The 18845-nt window shown below is 43.2% G+C and overlaps 1 protein-coding gene across 1 annotated transcript in view; it reads right to left on the reverse strand.

Annotated features, from left to right (window-relative positions):
- Positions 1-1316: 1316 nt before the first annotated feature.
- Positions 1317-18845, reverse strand: part of zcchc24 (zinc finger, CCHC domain containing 24) — a 92366-nt gene continuing 74837 nt past the window's right edge. The window contains exons 3-4 of the mRNA XM_084322218.1: positions 15684-15848; positions 1317-5584 (exon numbers count right to left, since the gene is read on the reverse strand). Coding sequence (XP_084178344.1) covers positions 5471-5584; positions 15684-15848 — 279 coding nt within the window. The 3' untranslated portion in view covers positions 1317-5470. The remainder of the gene's footprint in view (positions 5585-15683; positions 15849-18845) is intronic.

The raw sequence follows: 18845 nt of genomic DNA on the forward strand, positions 1-18845 counted from the left end.
AAACCAAACACATGCACATGCAAACTCTTTAACATAGTTCTTTGTCACACACCTTTTGTAACAGAAGTATACACACGCACTAAACTAGTAATAATAACAACCATAACATTTTACAATAGTTCCTTGTCATTGCTGCTTTAAGCAAACTACAACTCACAGTTTAACGTGCTTATACAGTGGTGAGTATCAGTCCCTAGTAAAGAGAAAAGATTCTGCATGTTAACACAACAATATTATTGCTTACTTCCGTTGTTTAGAATTTGATAGGCAAAAAAAAAACGGGTTCCTCTCTTCATAATATTGTAATACCTGTATACAAAGTAAATGCATGCTATGCTACTGTATGGGCGAAGATGGCAGCTCATAGGCATAATTAGTTACATAGCACTTGGGTATCATCGTGGGTTATTCAACATTGGTAACGTATAAAACAAACAAAAAAATACAATGGCTTATAATTGAGTAAGGGTATTAATTATGTACCAGCTTTTTAATAATATTCTATGTAGACATCAATATTTCCTTCTTAGTGTAACTTTGTTGCATATTCTATACAAAAAGTGTAAAAAAAATCTTTCCATAAATATTTCTGTAGGATAAGCCCTCAGATAATTGTAAAACATAAAATAAAAACTCCCAGCTTTGTTTATTTCTCAGCAATAGGCCCTTCTTCACATAAAAAGCTTCAATATTGCATAACACTTCAAAAGAGCTAATATCCTTGAAAATTATGGCCATCGAATATATACATAAAACAGTCATTTGTAAATATCTTTGTCAGGGAAATAACTCGCGTTGTTTTAGCAAATTGCTCTAAAATTTTCAACATCTATTAAGTTTTCCAAAATACACATATCTTTCATAGAAAATAACAAATTCGAAACTGAAAAGGTACTAGAAAAGTCAAGTATATGTAATTCAAGACAACATACATCCGAAAGCAGTTGTAGAGATTTTGTTTTTCAAATGCATTGTTATCAACTGCTTCCGTTGGCTCACTGATCTGCTAATAATAATAATAATAATAATAATAATGGCTTCTTCATAAATGTCTCTGGGCGGAATCCCTCCCTCGTGGGATTTCATAGAACTTCTCATTCATATTCTGTAACACAGCCTACTGTATTCCGGAACTCTTATCCATCCTAATCAGTATGGACCTATCTTAAACCCTGCCCCCCTTTCTTGATCGTCCAATCACAACTGTTGTGGTGCGAGGAAGCAACAGTTGTGATTGGAGGATCAAGAAAAGAGGGCAAGGTTTGAGATAGGTCAATTGTATCCCATCTGTTTAATTTACAGTAGGTGAGTTCACACACAAGGCATCATTGGTAGGTACTGATCATTCTCACTAATAGCCCTGTTATAACATCGAACATAAGATTCATATGAAAAATGAAATAAAAAGCAGATGTGATTGTTAGATAATGATGTCATCACAGAAACAGAAAGAAGGCATTACAGTACTTTAAAATGGATTAGATTGTTCCCAACAATATTATGGGTAAAAAATGTGAATCCTTCATGCAACCTGGCTTCATAACGCTTCTGTAACCTGTAGTAATATATTCACATCCGCTACTCCTCCTGTCTTTCAAAGTGAGATTAAAAGATTTGCTAAATGTTTTTTTGTCATTAACCAACATTCAGTGGTACCATTATCTGCTGTGATCTCACACACTGAAGCATGTGTGTATTTGTTTTTAATCTAATCCAAGGAGGTTTATAAAACCAGCATCACAAAATAGCCTAATAAAAGTAATGAAAAAAAAAGGTTGAGGTCCACAGCTTCTAGTGCAAACCCTCTCTGTTGTGAGGACCGACTAAAACATAACATCTTTGTTGATACTACATGACAACAGACCGCACTTGGATTGTTACTGCCAGCTGGAAATGCTGGTATAGTTCATGCCTCCAACTCAACAAATTGTACTGAGGTAAACACCACAATGCCAGTTCTAAACTCCTCATTAATGAGAAAATTGTATTGTTTTCCCCATCCATATTCACATCTTGAACCTGCATAAAACTTTACTGCACGTAACATTTAACCTGCAAGGACCTCTTCAGCTCCAGCTCAACCTACTGTATACCCTCTCTTCCTATAGTGTAGAAATGTTCACATGAGTTTTCCTCTTGGTATTTCAGAGTGATTCCCCCTCTTCATAAGGCACATACTGTAAGTACAGTATAAAATATAGTCAATCAAATATTTTTGTCAGTCTAGAAATACGCGTACAAATACTTCAACTACTCGCATAGCAAGAATGTCAGAACCTTGTCTATAAGGCAGTTTTACAGAATGTATATCAAAGATGTTCTTCGGTCCAGATTTCCCAACTAGTACTTTTACGTCTTAAAGAAATACAATGTACTGTCATCTTTGTAAACAGAATAATGATGTGTAACTCCCCTACATTAAAGACATTGGTTAGTAGGCAGTATCAAACCAAACTTAAGTGTAAACTTAATCCATCATCACTTTCAATATGTCCCTTGATAATCAAAACATCAGTCAACAACAGTCAACCTTTCTGTTGTACACAACCCATCTTTCTTTTACCAACTTGTAAATCATTAAACTCCTTCAAAACTTCACCTCCCTTTAGACATTCTTTACACTATAATCAGCTGTTCGGCACATCTGTTTGAAGGGCATGGTAAGCCCTTGGAAACGTGTCTCCTTTCCCAGTTCTACTCAGGCCTCAGGTGGCATCTGTATTTAAAGGTGTTACCTTTAAGATTTTCGATCATTTTGGAGGACTATACATGTAGACTTGACCAGGGACGATAACGTGGAATAAACATTTCATTGTTGAGTCCAAATGGTCCTCATTGACGCCCATCAGAGTGAGGATCATTTACATTTAGACCGCAATCTTTAAAGGTATCCAACAGTTTTCTTGTAAACAGCTTTTGTTTATATTCACATTCCCACCCAAATAAAGAGTTTTCTGTTGTTGTTCTATAGTCTACAAGCTGAATACATTTCCTACCCCATATAACCTAAGCAAAGTCTATTTCTAGTTTATAGCCCATCCGTGTTAAAGGGACAGTTTGGATTTTTGGACATTAAGTTGTAAGAAATACTTGTCTGTAGTGTAGTGGATGCAGTGAGTCCTGTGGTCAGAGTTCTGGCCAGGTTCCGAGCAAACTGAAAGCTAACCAAAAGGTTTTAACCTTTCTTCTTGCATTTAACCTTTCTTCTTGCATTCTTTCATTTATTTGCATTCATCTAAAAATGTTTGGACCTTATGGTGTTCTTGTTCTGTTCTTGACTTATTGTTATGTTTTCTTCTTGACTTGTTTAAAGAAGACCTGTACGGCCCATGGGGACATTAACGTGTGTTGTCGGGCCCTATAAATAAATTTGATTTGATTTGATTTGATTTGATTTGATTTAAATCATATCACAACATGCAGGCAAAAGGGTTACCTATATCTTAGACAAAATCATCATCCTCCAGCACTTCGGATTTGGCTATCACTCTGCACCATTTTGTTTCTTGTAAAAAGCCGGTGCATTAATAGCTGTTTCACAGGTAACGTGGCCCGTTAGCTTTTTCAAAATGCTGCGATGATTTTGTGTTAGAAATACGAAACCATTTTGCCTGCATGCATGTTGTGGTGTGGATTAAAACTGTATGGTTTCAAGACCCTGTTTCTGCCATTTGCTGCCTGTTTAAAGCTTCCCGGTTCTCTCAGAACCTGGCTAGAACTCCCGACTACAGGACTCGGTAAGTAAGCAAATAGCTTTGCATCCACTACATACATCCATACAACTTATTGTCCAAAAATCCAAACTATCCCTTTGAGTTTCACTTTCGACAACTTTTGACAAAGTTGTAATGAGTCCGACCTCCTTTAATTGACAGGCCGCTAAACTTGTTAGATTACGAGGAAGATTGTATCGACCAATCAAATTGAAGCACAGTAGAACCTTCTGTGTTCTACGTGATACACAATCTTCTGAGACACTTTTCTCATTTTGTCTACATGGTCCTTATTCCAAAATGAACAAACATCTTACAGATAGCATCTTTTTAAGCTAAATTCTCAGTCACAACTCAATCTAATCAAGTTTACGTGTGACCATATTATAAGTCGGCCAACTCATATTTCATGCCCAAATTGAATTCTCGCGAGTAAAACAATACAAGTTTCCTTAAAGATTACTCTGCTCAGCCAACTTATGGAGTATTCTACATAAAGCTTGCTACTGGTACAAAGTGGACTGCATGGATCATCATTGCAGAAACTACTGTTATTGCACTGTTGTCTTAAATGGTTAATCTACTAAATGTTATTGAGATCAATGCGACTTACTTATCTAATATATTGTAGATAACCAAAGGCTTTTATTGCCACATAATAATGTATAGGGAGAGTAAATGAAACAATAATTGTTACCAATAGACTACATTTAAATGAGGAACGATTCTATGCTTCAACCTACAGTAGTTTCTAATGACACATGGATGCAGAAACACAATCTTGTGATATACAAACATACAAAAAAAGAAAGAAAAAAAAACATTTATATATGTCCCAGTTAAAGTTCAAATTGCACAATAGACCACACGAAAATAAATAGGCCAAATGTAAGCCAGGGATGTATGGCACATTATCCCTCAGTTAATTCACAGTTAATAAGATGTGCTGTTGACCCAAACGCGGCAAGGCATCCGAAGACCTCATGTGGGCTACTACACCATACCATCACGAGAGGCCCCTGTACGACTAACTTTCAGCACATTGCCACACACTTCACTTGGCAGGGAAAAAAGGAAGTCGGATCTCTGTAAACACAAAATCAACAAACCCCAAGGTGAGGTAATCCATTGTGACCAATACCGCTGGCAATACTGTCAAGTGACATCAATAAAAACACACGTCAATGCAATGATCAGTCGTTTTGTTACACACATATACTCAGGTAAATAGCGTTACGTGGTTCCTGGTACAAGACGCTGCGTTAGCATTGACAATATTTACACACACATTGATTTTGGCAAGTTTTTCTTTCTTTTTTTCACTTCATGAAGAGCACTTTGTGGCTACAAGTCCCTCTCCGGGGTGTAGAGATTGATCCTAAGCGCAGGTCGGTCTAAAAACCTGTTCCTCTCACCCCTGATCCTCGACAAGGGAAAAGGACCATGATTACTAAACCACAGTGGTTCACAGAGAGGTTGGAAAGTGGAGAGTGGGACAGAGGTTCTTTTTGCGGCGGAGGAGGAGGAGGAGGAAGGTATGAACGGGGAGTGGCGGCTGGAGTGGAGGGACGTACTGTACATTGTCATTGAGAGAGACGGAGAGGAGGAGGAGGGTGAAGAAGGGATATAAGGGAAGTGAAGGGGGGTGGCAGGGATACAGGATGTGGGACAGGCAGGGGGAGGACAGGAGTTTCAGAGGACAGTATCGGTTAGGGCTGAGGGGTAGGACTCTGGAGGATAAGGGGAGGCAGGGAAGATTATTGCACGCGACGGCAGTAGTAGCCCAGGACTTTGCATTTCTCACACAGGTGCTGGGGGTGCTCCTTGCTCTGGTCGGACACGTCCAGGCCGTCCGGCTTCTCTAGAGGACGCTGTGGACCAACAGCAGACAAATACATGACATGAGAAAACGTTCACGTATACCGGTATTCACATGTGCACGCACGCACGCACGCACACGCACGCACGCACGCACACGCACGCACGCACGCACGCACGCACACACATGCACGCACGCACGCACGCACGCACGCACGCACGCACACACACACACACACACACACACACACACACACACACACACACAGATACAATTCAGGCATTTAACAGATACCGATACGGTAAGCAACAGTAGACAAGGTCAGTGTGTCATAATTGTCATCATTTGTCATCATTATGTCATAATTCCGAGTGACCTAGTGAGGAAAAAGAACAAGAGGCAACACAATGCTATGAGCTAAGATAGAAAAGTATTTTCTTTGTGTAACAGACTGTATGATATAGCAAAGGGAAAGTCCAACACATCGGAGGGCAATGATTAGACGCAGGTACAGTGCAAGACAACTACACAATGTAATAACCTCTGGTCTTCAAGAAACTAAACGTAACAGCCCCAGTGAACTGGACACACACGCGCACGCGCACACACACACACACACACACACACACACACACACACACACACACACACACACACACACACACACACACACACACACAGACACACACACACACACACACACACACACACACACACACACACACACACACACACACACACACACACACACACACAGTCAATACCCCATTCTCTCTGCCAGCAGTTGATTTGAGACCAGGCTCAACTCATCCATGCTGTAGGCCAGGCCTATATACCCAAATGCTTTGGCCATGAATAACACTCCCTGAATCTCCTCGGCACGAGGACTGTACTTTACACAATTGCTTGCAGCGATGTGGCAAAGCACCATCGGCATATGAATTTTTCCCCGAACAGTCTTAAGAAACAGGTCCAACACCCATTTGACGATAACGACCTGCATGGAAACACTAGCGGGCTGCACTGGGTTTCTTGGAAGCAGTGTGCGGGACACAGGAGTATCCCTCTGAGCCAATCGTTCTAGATGTTGTTTTAACAATCAGTCAACAATATTCTCTTTCCCATGTATTGCGACACTGCAATTTCTTCCAAGGAGCCTGAACTCCCAAGGAGCCATTACATGATAATTCTGTCTTCAGCCTGTGAGACTATATGGAGATAAGTCTGTCTTTGGCCTGTGAGTCTACATGGAGATAAGTCTGTCTTTGGCCTGTGAGTCTACATGGAGATAAGTCTGTATTTGGCCTGTGAGTCTACATGGAGATAAGTCTGTCTTTGGCCTGTGAGTCTACATGGAGATAAGTCTGTATTTGGCCTGTGAGTCTACATGGAGATAAGTCTGTATTTGGCCTGTGAGTCTACATGGAGATAAGTCTGTATTTGGCCTGTGAGTCTACATGGAGATAAGTCTGTATTTGGCCTGTGAGTCTACATGGAGATAAGTCTGTCTTTGGCCTGTGAGTCTACATGGAGATACCGGTAAGTCTGTCTTTGGCCTGTGACTGTGAGTCTACATGGAGATAAGTCTGTATTTGGTCTGTGAGTCTACATGGAGATAAGTCTGTATTTGGCCTGTGAGTCTACATGGAGATAAGTCTGTATTTGGCCTGTGAGTCTACATGGAGATAAGTCTGTCTTTGGTCTGTGAGTCTACATGGAGATAAGTCTGTCTTTGGCCTGTGACTGTGAGTCTACATGGAGATAAGTCTGTCTTTGGCCTGTGAGTCTACATGGAGATAAGTCTGTATTTGGCCTGTGAGTCTACATGGAGATAAGTCTGTATTTGGCCTGTGATACTGCCAGCGACTGTAAATACATTTAAGCATCAAACACATTAATAAAAAGTGCCCATGGAAAGTAAAAAAAAAAAAAAAGCGGATGTTATGTTGAAGAAATGTCAAATCACGTGAATCAATCGTGAAATCGACGCACAAATGCACTACACAGCGTGATTTACTAAATAATATAGAAGGAGTTGTTTCACATCGAGTGAGTTATCCAATAAATAATCTACTAGGAACGGCTAGGGCATGAAACACTTGGGATGGAGAAAGATAGAAAAACACAGATTCAATTCATATCCTTGAGCCCTTTCGGGTCGGGCCAGGGGCCAGGCTCTTGAGGAGCTAATGTTAAGCTGTTTGACACCGGAATACATGGGGGTTAGCGGCCCATTTCAAACGCTCACAAGAGGAAATATGTTAAGTGGGTGACATTGGAAATGCATGGGATTGGCTTGCTGGTGTTTAGCTACTAACCACAGCACACAGGACGAACGAGAATCTCTCACCAGCCAACTCCCGTGGAACAGAACGTTTTTGTGTGAGAAATAGTTGGCAAGTACTACTAGCACCATGAATGCAGTCTTTTAGTCCTGGCTTTTTCGCACTACAGTAAATGGGGGGGGGGGGGGGGGGGGTTAGAGAGAGAGACTTTATAAGAAATGCTGTGTAGTATGGAATTTGTTTTGTTGTATATCCTTCCAGCGCACAACATTGCCTTCTGTGAACAATGCATTTCATTGGAGAAGGAAGACTTGACTAGACTGAGTGTTGACTAGAGTTGTCAATGGCTGTTTTTAGTTATAAGTCACAATCCACAATGTGTCACAGCATACAGCAGAATGGAATAATCGTGGATTAGCAATCAGTGGGTCAGTCCCTCATATTTAACACAGAGTTCCTGGTAGTTTAGATCTCAATGCAAGATCTCCATTAGCTAAACACTCACTACTTTGCCACCACCAACATTTCAGAGTTTAGGTGAATATCAGGAAGGCAGCAGGACCGGACGGCATCCCCGGCCGCGTCCTAAAAGTCTGTGCCGACCAACTGGCCCCGGTATTCACTGACATCTTCAACCTGTCCTTGGAACAGGCTGTCATCCCCACCTGTCTGAAGAAGTCCACCATCATCCCTGTACCCAAAAAATCTACGCCCGCTTGCCTCAACGACTACCGCCCTGTAGCCCTCACCTCCATAGCCATGAAGTGCTTTGAGAAGCTAGTGAAGGGCTACATCTGTTCCTCCCTCCCCATCAACCTGGACCCCCTGCAATTTGCATATCGCCCCAACAGGTCCACGGAGGACGCCATAGCCCATGTGCTGCACACAGCAGCATCACACCTGGACAAGAGGCAGGGGAACTATGTGAGAATGCTGTTCATCGACTACAGCTCAGCATTCAATACCATAGTCCCCTCCAAACTCATAGCCAAGCTCAGGGACCTGGGCTTGAACTATGACCTCTGCCAGTGGGTCTTGGACTTCCTGACGGGCAGACCCCAGGTGGTAAGAGCAGGCAACTGCACCTCCTCATCCATCACGCTCAACATAGGGGCCCCCCAGGGCTGTGTTCTGAGCCCCCTCCTCTACTCCCTGTACACACATGACTGTGTGGCACAGCGGAACAACAACACAATCATCAAATTTGCTGATGACACAGTAGTGGTGGGCCTGATCTCTGCCAACGACGAGAGGGCCTACCTGGAAGAGGTAGAGAATCTGTCACAGTGGTGTCAGGAGAACTGCCTCTCCCTGAACGTCAGCAAAACAAAAGAGATGATTGTGGACTTCAGGAGGTCGGGGGTCAAGGACTACAGCCCCCTCAGCATCGACGGGGCACCGGTTGAGAGAGTGAACAGTTTCAAGTACCTCGGAGCCCACATATCCGAGGACTTGACATGGACCACACACATTGACAGTGTTGTGAAGAAGGCACGACAACGCCTCTACTTCCTCAGGCGCCTAAGGAAGTTCCAAGTCAGTCAGAAGATCCTTAGGAACTTCTACTCATGTACAATAGAGAGCATCCTGACTGGCAACATCACCTCCTGGTTTGGGAATAGCACTGCACAAGACCGTAGCAGACTACAAAGAGTGACACGTTCAGCCGAACGCACAATTGGAGGGGGGCTTCCCACCCTCCAGAACATTTACAACAAGCGGTGCAGGGGGAAGGCTAAGAGAATTATTAAGGACTCGAGCCACCCGAACAACTGCCTCTTTGAACTGCTGCGGTCAGGCAAGCGATACCGGAGTCTTAAGGCGAGCACAGAAAGACTCAGAAGAAGCTTCTATCCCCAGGCCATCAGGCTGCTAAACGAACAATAAACACTATGCAACAACCATCAAATGCACACAGCACACACACACCCACACGCACACACTCACTTAAACAAACAACACACTGCAGCACCCACTCTCCACACTTTAGATCACACAAACACACTTTATATTTATTGATAAAGGATTTGCACTACAACTCGTACACCTACTGTAAATTGTACCTAAATTGCACCTCATCCCATTTCTGCCTTGCACTATATAGTATTGTATATTAGTACACTGCATAGTATTGTATATTATATGGTAACTCAGTTACGTCTATTCTGCATCGAACATTGTACATATGTCTATACTGAACACTGTGACCTCATTTTTTTTTACTTCTAATTTACATGCTATACTATGTTATTTTATTTCATACTTATCTTGTCTTGCACAGTCTCTGGAGCATAACAGTAAGAAGCATTTTGTATAAAAGTATTCTGTACTTCTGTATGACAACTATTAAAGAAACTTGAAACTTGAACTTGAGGTCAAAGATGAGGAGGAGGTGGAAGTGTGAAAATGCTTCTTTCCTTCCCCTATTGCAAGTAATTGTTAACAGAGTGGGGAATGTTCAGGACTGTAGCAGGGCCTCTAGCAATAAGAGCAGATTATGTTTAATTTCATGTGGAATTGGAAGAATGTGGGAGAAATATAAATATGAAAAGAGGAATTGTTCTTCTTCTGGCGTGTGTCTTTAGACCTGCAGCTCCGTTGAGGCAAGCCAGGCCAACGTTTCGTCGTCCAGTTCCATCAGACCGCGTTCTCCATACGGTGGCCGGTGATTGGGGCAACTGGTGATGATATGTTCCACAGTCTGTGCAGGGGCTCCACACTCGCATGAGGCACTGTCCTTGAGGCCCCACCTCTTCATTGAGGCGCCGTAGCGTCCGACGCCGGTCCTTAGGCGGTTGAGGGTTGTCCACTGCTTCCAGGGCAAGTCCTGACCAGGGACGTCCAGAGGGTCATTGATGTAGAGGTGCAGCCTGGATGGTTCTGCTGACCTCCACTGGTCCCTCCATCTCGTCCTGACCCAGGAGGCCTTGGAAGTGTCAGATGGTGTTGTGTGGAGTAGTCTGTAGGCTTGCATGGAAAAGGGGCGCCGTGACTTTAGGCGCACACGTCGTGGTGGTGGTATTGTTAAGATTTAAGATTAAGATTTGTTTATTAAGGACAATGTAAATTAATGAACATAATTTACATGAGTGTATGCATAACATCACAGCATGATAAGGACGTAAATATGCCGGGAATAGCACAGGGCTAATTTCCACCCGTAGTCCTAACATAAAACAAACACAAAACGGACCTTACAACGTTCATTCATAAAAACTGACATCACTGACATGACCACACTAACATGACATTCAGTCAGTACAACATCACTAACATCCCTAATGAGTGCATATTTGGCTCTCTAACAGCCATTTCCTGAGTTGGCCCCTAAAGGTGGACAGGGTGGTACATTCCCTCTTAAGGGGACCGGAAGGCTGTTCCATGTTCCACTTCCCTTTATCGATAGAACATTTTTGCTGAAGGCGGTCTTTGGACCTCACAATCCCCTCTGGTGTTTGACCTAGTGGCTAATCCAGTGTTCCTTTTCTCATGGATAAACTCCTTGAGAGGGGGAGGGGCTAATCTTATCAAAAGGCCTTATCAAAAGGCTTATCAAAAGGCTAATGAAGGTGGCGGCTGGGTGGCGCAGCGGACTAAGGGCTCGTTACCAACGCGAGAGACACTGCATGGTATAGAATCCGGCTGTCAGCGTTGCCTCCGGCTTGGCCGGCCGTCATACTGGCTCAATTGGCAGAGTCAGCGGGAGGGAAGCCGGTGGGTGGTAATGTGGTCGTTGTAGACAGCGCCTCCTACAGGTCGGTCAGGGCGCCTGCACAGCGAGGAAGGGAGATGGTGAGGGTAGTGTGAGCCTCCCACACGTTACACCTCACCAATAAGAGTCCGCGCTGGCAGGGGAAAAGAAGTGGCTGGCTGATTCCGCATGTATCGGAGGGGACATGCGATAGTATCTATCAACCCTCCCTAGACCAACCAGTGGGGGGCACATGCGAGCAACGACCAGGAAGGGGAGGGGGGAATTGGCATGACGACTAAATTGGGATAGGAGAAAAAGTGGATAAAAAAAAGGATAAAAAAAGGCTAATGAAGGAGGTGGGATGCACTGATCTGTGCCTTGCGGGAAAGGGCCAGTGTGGCTGCTTCTCGTCTGATGGTAGCCGGGGCGATACCAGCGAGTACGGGCAGTTGGTTTACCGGTGTGGCTTGTAGGCAACCAGAGACTGTCCGCAGGACGCTGTTGAGAACAACATCCAGCTTCTTCACTTGGGTGCTACGGCACCAGACCGGGGCGCAGTACTCTGCGGCAGAGAACACCAGGGCCAGTGAAGAGATGCGCAGTGTCTTTGTTGAGGCTCCCCATGTGGTGCCGGCTAGTCGTCGTATCAGCACGACACCACTGCACTGAGGAATTGTTGGAAGATAAACACGTGTCTTAACTGAGGGAAATACAGTGTGGATTCCATCGCTTATTGTTCTCTGAGCCCAACAGACCGGGTGGAACGTTGTCAAGGTTAAGCCAGACAGACTGTACTGCCGAAGCTTCCGTTGAGGTTTTTATATGAGGGAGATTTCTGCTGCTGAAGGCATAATGAGAATACTCGAGTTGCATATTTTTTATTTGAATTAGAATTGTATTGAAAGGATGGCCCCTGTCCAATGTAACGTGTCCAATGTAGCATGTCCCATAGACACAAATACAAAAATGATAAAACACATACAGACAAAAACAGCATTAAATACATACAAACAAACATACAGTACACTGCAAATACACAGATGCAGACAGCTCGCTCACCCACACCTCCAGCCCTCAGCTGTTGTACAAAAAATGTATTGGCTACAGTGACCAGGATAATAAATCAAAGCACAAATATACTGAATGTTGTACGTACACACACATTAAAAGCACAAGCAGGGTGTTTTAAGATGAACAAATAAAAATTTGTTGAGGCAGAGGAAAGTGGTCATAGATATCAGAAAGAGAGGACTATTATTCCAATCGGAGGGAGCTTTGTATTGGAATGACCTGCGTCCGACTTCTTTGAAAATTCTGAGGACAAAGACAAAGGGGTATTGCATCTGTCTGGAGTGGGGCCTAAGATGAGTATTAGAGGTGTTCCGATAGACAATGTTAGCATAATCAATAATATGTAGTATCAACTGAGAAATTATAGTTTTTCTGACTCGAAATGTAAAACAATTAATTGAGCGATAAAGTGAACAATATTTATAATAAAATCAATGTGAGGCTTAAAGGAGAGATCAAAGGAGAGTCAATCTGAAATCTTCAGAAGAATCAGGACTTCTACCTATTCAATATGAGTTAGAAGTGTAAATAATAGTGTCATCAGCATTAAGATGAACAAGACAATTTTAGTAAGTCGTTATAGAAAGTCGTTATAGAAATAGAAAAAATTATTGGTCCCAAGGTACAACCTTGTGGAACACCCTTTTCTGAAAGACAACACACTGATGTCTATTATGAAGATAGGCATTAAACCAGAGGAGAGCATTTTCTATTCTAAACCAATAGAATAGAGATTATCAAGCAGGAGGTACTGATCAACCTTATCAAAAGCCTTGGAAAGAGTGATAAAAACGGCACCTGTGAGTTGGCCTTTATGAAAGGATGAGAACACATCATTAGTGAATTTTAGAAGGCCGTGGTGGTGGAAATGTTAGGTCTAAACCCTGATTGTAATGGAGATCAAATATTTCCGCTGCTTCAGGACATCTTTATTTTATTATCTTAGATCAAATCTGATTTAGATTTCAAGTCAAGTCAAGAGTTTTATTTGTCACGGCATACAAGTATACAATGAAATGCGGGTGGTCTTGCCCGCAACGATGTGCAATACAGTAGTAACAACATATAATAGAATCCAATAAAACAACATTGTGCAATAAACATAGAATCCAATAAACAACATTGTGCAATAAACAGGTAACATAGTAGGGCATATCGGTATTTGTACATAAGTTATTTACAGAGCATGGAGGACATGCTAGGTCCTTTGGCAGTGCATATACACTGTTACTGTTACTATACTAATTTTAAAGTGACCTTTCCTTAGTGGCCATAAGTGTGGGCGTGTGCAGCATGTGTGTGTGCTTGCTCATGTTAAAGTGGCTGCTAGTGTGCGAGCGTGTCGTGTGTGTGCTCATGTGTGTTTGTGTGTGGAGAGTTCAGTGTTCAAGGCTCTGATGGCCTGGGGGAAGAAGCTGAGCCGCAGTCTCTCTGTCCTAGTAGCTGGGGTTCGCAGGCGTCTGCCTGACCTCAGCAGCTGGAACAGGCTGTTGTTGGGGTGGTGAGGGTTTTTCATTATTCTGCAGGCTCTGGATTTGCACCTCTTGTTGTATAGAACCTGCAGGGGAGGTAGTGCAATACCTGTGGTACGCTCGGCTGAGCGCACCACTCTCTGTAGGGCCTTCTTGTCCTGTTTTTGACTAGTTACAACATGTACTTAGTTTATTAGAAGCAGCTTTATATTTCTAGCAGGTTTGAATTTTCTTTTATGAAGCTGGAGTACCCTTACGACCATGAGCAACCACAGAAACCACTAAATTAGGACCACATTGGACTTGAAGAGTCTGGATACAGTCCATTTTACCATCTAAGACTATTGCTTCATGCTGTCATTTCTAAATTCCTGACCATAAGACACAAGTCATTTCTAAACATATTCATATCAGCCTCAACCATCGACATCAGAGACCTAAAATGTCCTACAAGACATTTGTAATAAAAAATTTAATAAAAAAAGTCAACCAACTAACTAGATTCTTGTACCAGATCTTCTCTCTGGTAAACAAGAATACCCTGAAGACTCTGGCAGGAGCACTCATTCAAGGGTACTACGACTATGCTTGCACCTCATGGTACCAAAGCACCTCAAAGGCGCTAAAAACAAGATTACAAACATCACAAAACAAACTGGTCAGACTACTACTTGACCTTACCCCTAGAACCCACCTCACCCCTGCCCACTTTGACAACCTAGGATGGCTTAGAGTAGACGACAGAGTACAGCAACTTGCAATGGGCCTGGTCTACAAGATACACTATACGACTAAGGTACCCATGTGCATGTCAAAATACTTCCCAAAGGTCAGTGAATACCACGACCACAACACCAGAGGAAGCTCAACAAACCATGTTAAACCCAGATTCGGCTCAAACAAGGGACTAAACACGTTTCACAATTATGCCACATCAATGTGGAACACCCTACCCAAAGCTGTAAAGGAATGTGAATCCCTACCCACATTCAAAACCGCTCTTAAAGAGCACCTACGGGAGGCTGCAATTCGAAACTGGCCACCATAAATGTCCAAACCCCCCACCCCATCCTAATAGACAGTCTCCTCCCCACCGCATGTATATATTCTCTCCCCGCCGTATGTATATTTCTCTCCCACCCACCCACCCCCTCCAAATGTACAGTCTCCTCCCCCACCCACCCACCCCCTCCAAATGTACAGTCTCCTCCCCACCGTATGTATATTTCTCTCCCTGGCCACCCACCCCCTCCTAATGTACAGTCGCACCCACCCACCCCCTCCTAATGTACAGTCCCCTCCCCATCATATGTATATACTCTGTCAGGATCTATGGGTAACAGTACTGTATATTTGAATACCGTTTATGTCACAAATGTATCAGTACTAAATACCTGTATGTCCCTACGCCATAAATGTCATGTATGTTGTGTATGTCATAAATGTCAATATGAATTGAAAATGGGGGACCCTGATGTAAACAAGACAAACGTCTTTCTCTGGTCTGCATCCCCTTAACAATTGTGTGTATTGAGCCGTACTGTATTGTACCCATTCTGCAATCTGTTAAATAAAGTTAAATCATTCATTCATTCATTCATTCAAGATATTATTTTAAGACATTAATACCTGCTTGTGTGGGTAGACGTTGATGTGGCATTTGATACATTCTTGTCCCATGTTGGCCCACGAGTTCCCACTCATCCACTTCCTCTTACACTTGGGACACTTGTACTCTCCGAAGCATCTCTTCTTCCCTTGGTATGGAGTAAGCCCCTCTCCTTTGGGTCGCGCCTGTAAAAAGCAAGACAGACATTCTTTATAGATGGTGAAGATGTATCCACATATGGACAAACTATTACTTTTACATTCTTGACCACATAGATAAATCTAAGGTACTACAGGGACAGATTTTATTTTCTTCTGTGCACTGCACTGAGAGTGCAGGACATGTCAAAGCAATATTCAGGACATAATCTCTACACAATATTGCAAAGATCAGGCCCTCTCTCACATGCCCTGCTGCTGAAACACTGATAATCTCCTCCACCTCCTCTACAGCAGCAGTGCTAGACTCCTGCTGGTCCAGAACACCCGACTTCTAACTCATACCTCCCCCTCCTACCAACCCCTCAGAACCTGAGATCCACCTCAACCTGCCTTCTCTCCACCCCTAAATCCAACCATTGACGTTTTGGGGAGAAATTCTTCTACAGGGCAGCTCCCACATTAAATGATTATTTAAATAATATGTAATTTAAAAAATATATGATTTTCCTGGATAACAGATTTTATTTATTATATTTAGTTTCATTCATTCATTCATAACTTTTTAACAATAGATGATATTTCTAATCTGTCAGGTGTTCTATATTGCCCACAACATTGGCTAAATAATATATCATACACTCAAATCTTTCTAATCCCAAGTAAGGAAAGTCCTTGAAAATAATTTAGTTTCTTCAAGTTCAAGTTCAACTCAAAAGATTTGCTGTACATATGAAGAATAATAACAATAATAATGATGATAATATTTTATAGCATTGGAAAGCCTGAGTTGTTAGCTTGAACATTTTACCAAAAATGGTACTTTGACATACCCAGTAACTAATAATCTATCATAAAGATTATTATACGATCAAGTTCATGAATTTTTGAACTGGCAGCCGGGTAGCGCAGCAGACTAAGCGTCTGTCTACCACCACAGAGACACTGGTATCGAATCCAGCTGTCAGCGGTGCCTCCGGCTTGGCCGGTCGTCATACTGACACAATTGGCATTGTCAGCGGGAGGGAAGCCGGTGGGTGGTAATCTGGTCGTTGTAAACAGCGACTCCTACAGGTCGGTCAGGGCGCCTGCACAGCGAGGAAAGGATCTGGGGGAGGTAGTGTGATCCTCCCACGCGTTACACTCACCCAATGAGAGTCCTCGCTGCCAGGTGAAAAGAGGCTGCTGGCTGTCTCCTATGTATCGGAGGAAGCATGTGATAGACTTCAGGGCTCCCTAGACCGACCAGTGGGGAGCACATGCGTGCAACGACCAGGAAGGGGAGGGGGGAATTGGCATAACGACTAAATTGGGATGGGAGAAAAATACAGAAAAATTGGAGGAGAAAAAGTTGATCAAAAAATATATATATCATTGTAATGAAATATAGTGTAGTGTATAGTGTTACCTCAAAAGCTTAAAGGGGCACTTCACCAAAAAACAATGCTGATTTATTTTGCAGATAATCTCACACAAATGCAAAAACTCTAAGCAGTTTTGCACACATTAATTTAGCTTGACAGTTATTGTGAGTAAATGAGTTTGAATATGGCCACCAGTGATATAATAGGGGACATTGAATCCTTGTGTTGTGTTAATTACAGCTCCATGGAATGATATGGAATGAAAAAATAGCAATACCATGTCTTAGAGGGACTGCTACCTTATCATTTCACTGATAGCTGATAGAGTTTTGGGATGTGTGTGAGATTATGTGCAAAATAAATCTGCATTGTTTTTTTTGTGAAGTGCCCCTTTAAGTCAGGGATGGAGGAAAAAAGTGGGATAGCAACAAATGATTTGTTCCAAAGAAAGAAAAGATCTGCGTGTCTGTGGCGGGTGGAGATGAATGCAAAGGGAGAGAGCCAGGGTTAACGCACACATTATCCACTGGGGGCAGCCTTCCACTGTGTTAGGAAACGTTGCTGCCTCTTCTCCAAATTAAATCAGACCTGTCCCAGTACTGAGATCTAACCCTAACCCTGTCCCAGTACTGAGATCTAACCCTAACCCTGTCCCAGTACTGAGATCTAACCCTAACCCTGTCCCAGTACTGAGATCCCTGCAGGAGACCTGTCCCAGTACTGAGATCTAACCCTAACCCTGTCCCAGTACTGAGATCTAACCCTAACCCTGTCCCAGTACTGAGATCCCTGCAGGAGACCTGTCCCAGTACTGAGATCTAACCCTAACCCTGTCCCAGTACTGAGATCTAACCCTAACCCTGTCCCAGTACTGAGATCCCTGCAGGAGACCTGTCCCAGTACTGAGATCCCTGCAGGAGATTGCTTTCATAATGGCCTTAACATTGGCTCCAGGTTTAGAGGGTGGAGATGGGGGGTACAGGAGGCGTGAATATTAAAGGCAACCAACTTGTGTTCGGCTTTTGCCTTTAATATTCACGCGTACAGGAGAGTATACCCCCCGGTCTTATTCTACCCCATCCCTTCCTGTGTGTGTGTGTGTGTGTGTGTGTGTGTGTGTGTGTGTGTGTGTGTGTGTGTGTTTCTGTGTTTCTGTGTCTGTGTCTGTGAGTAATATGAACTTTAATCAGCAGCATCTGGTGCTGTCCAAACGCCCGCCAGAGAGCCAACGGCATCACCGCCAGAGAGCCAACGTTAACTATGATAGGCCACTCTGCAATCCAAATCCCCCTCAGCAGCATGACCTCAACCCCACTCTGTCAGCCTAGCATCTCCCAGTGTGACAGCAGCACGCAGGCTGGAAACTCTGACACCGCCCTGGCCCGCAACGCGCCAGTCTATACGCACTGATGGGGCGTTGACGCAATTGCAGAGACAATTACAGGGACAATGCCATGGTAAACACTTTGTTCCTACTGGTGATCTAGCCACAGTGTGACTCAACTCATACACAGGCTGCCATTTTCATAGTTAAGAAACCTTTGGAATATACCAAATTAACCTGCTATCTAGTTATTGTCGTGTGAACTCAGTAGTTTCTCTGACGGTCAACATTCTACTAAAGAGGTTGGACTGCTGCATTGGATTAACTGCTTTAATG

The sequence above is a fragment of the Notolepis coatsorum genome (assembly GCF_963971535.1).
Source record: "Notolepis coatsorum genome assembly, chromosome: 9".
Lineage (NCBI taxonomy): Eukaryota > Metazoa > Chordata > Actinopteri > Aulopiformes > Paralepididae > Notolepis > Notolepis coatsorum.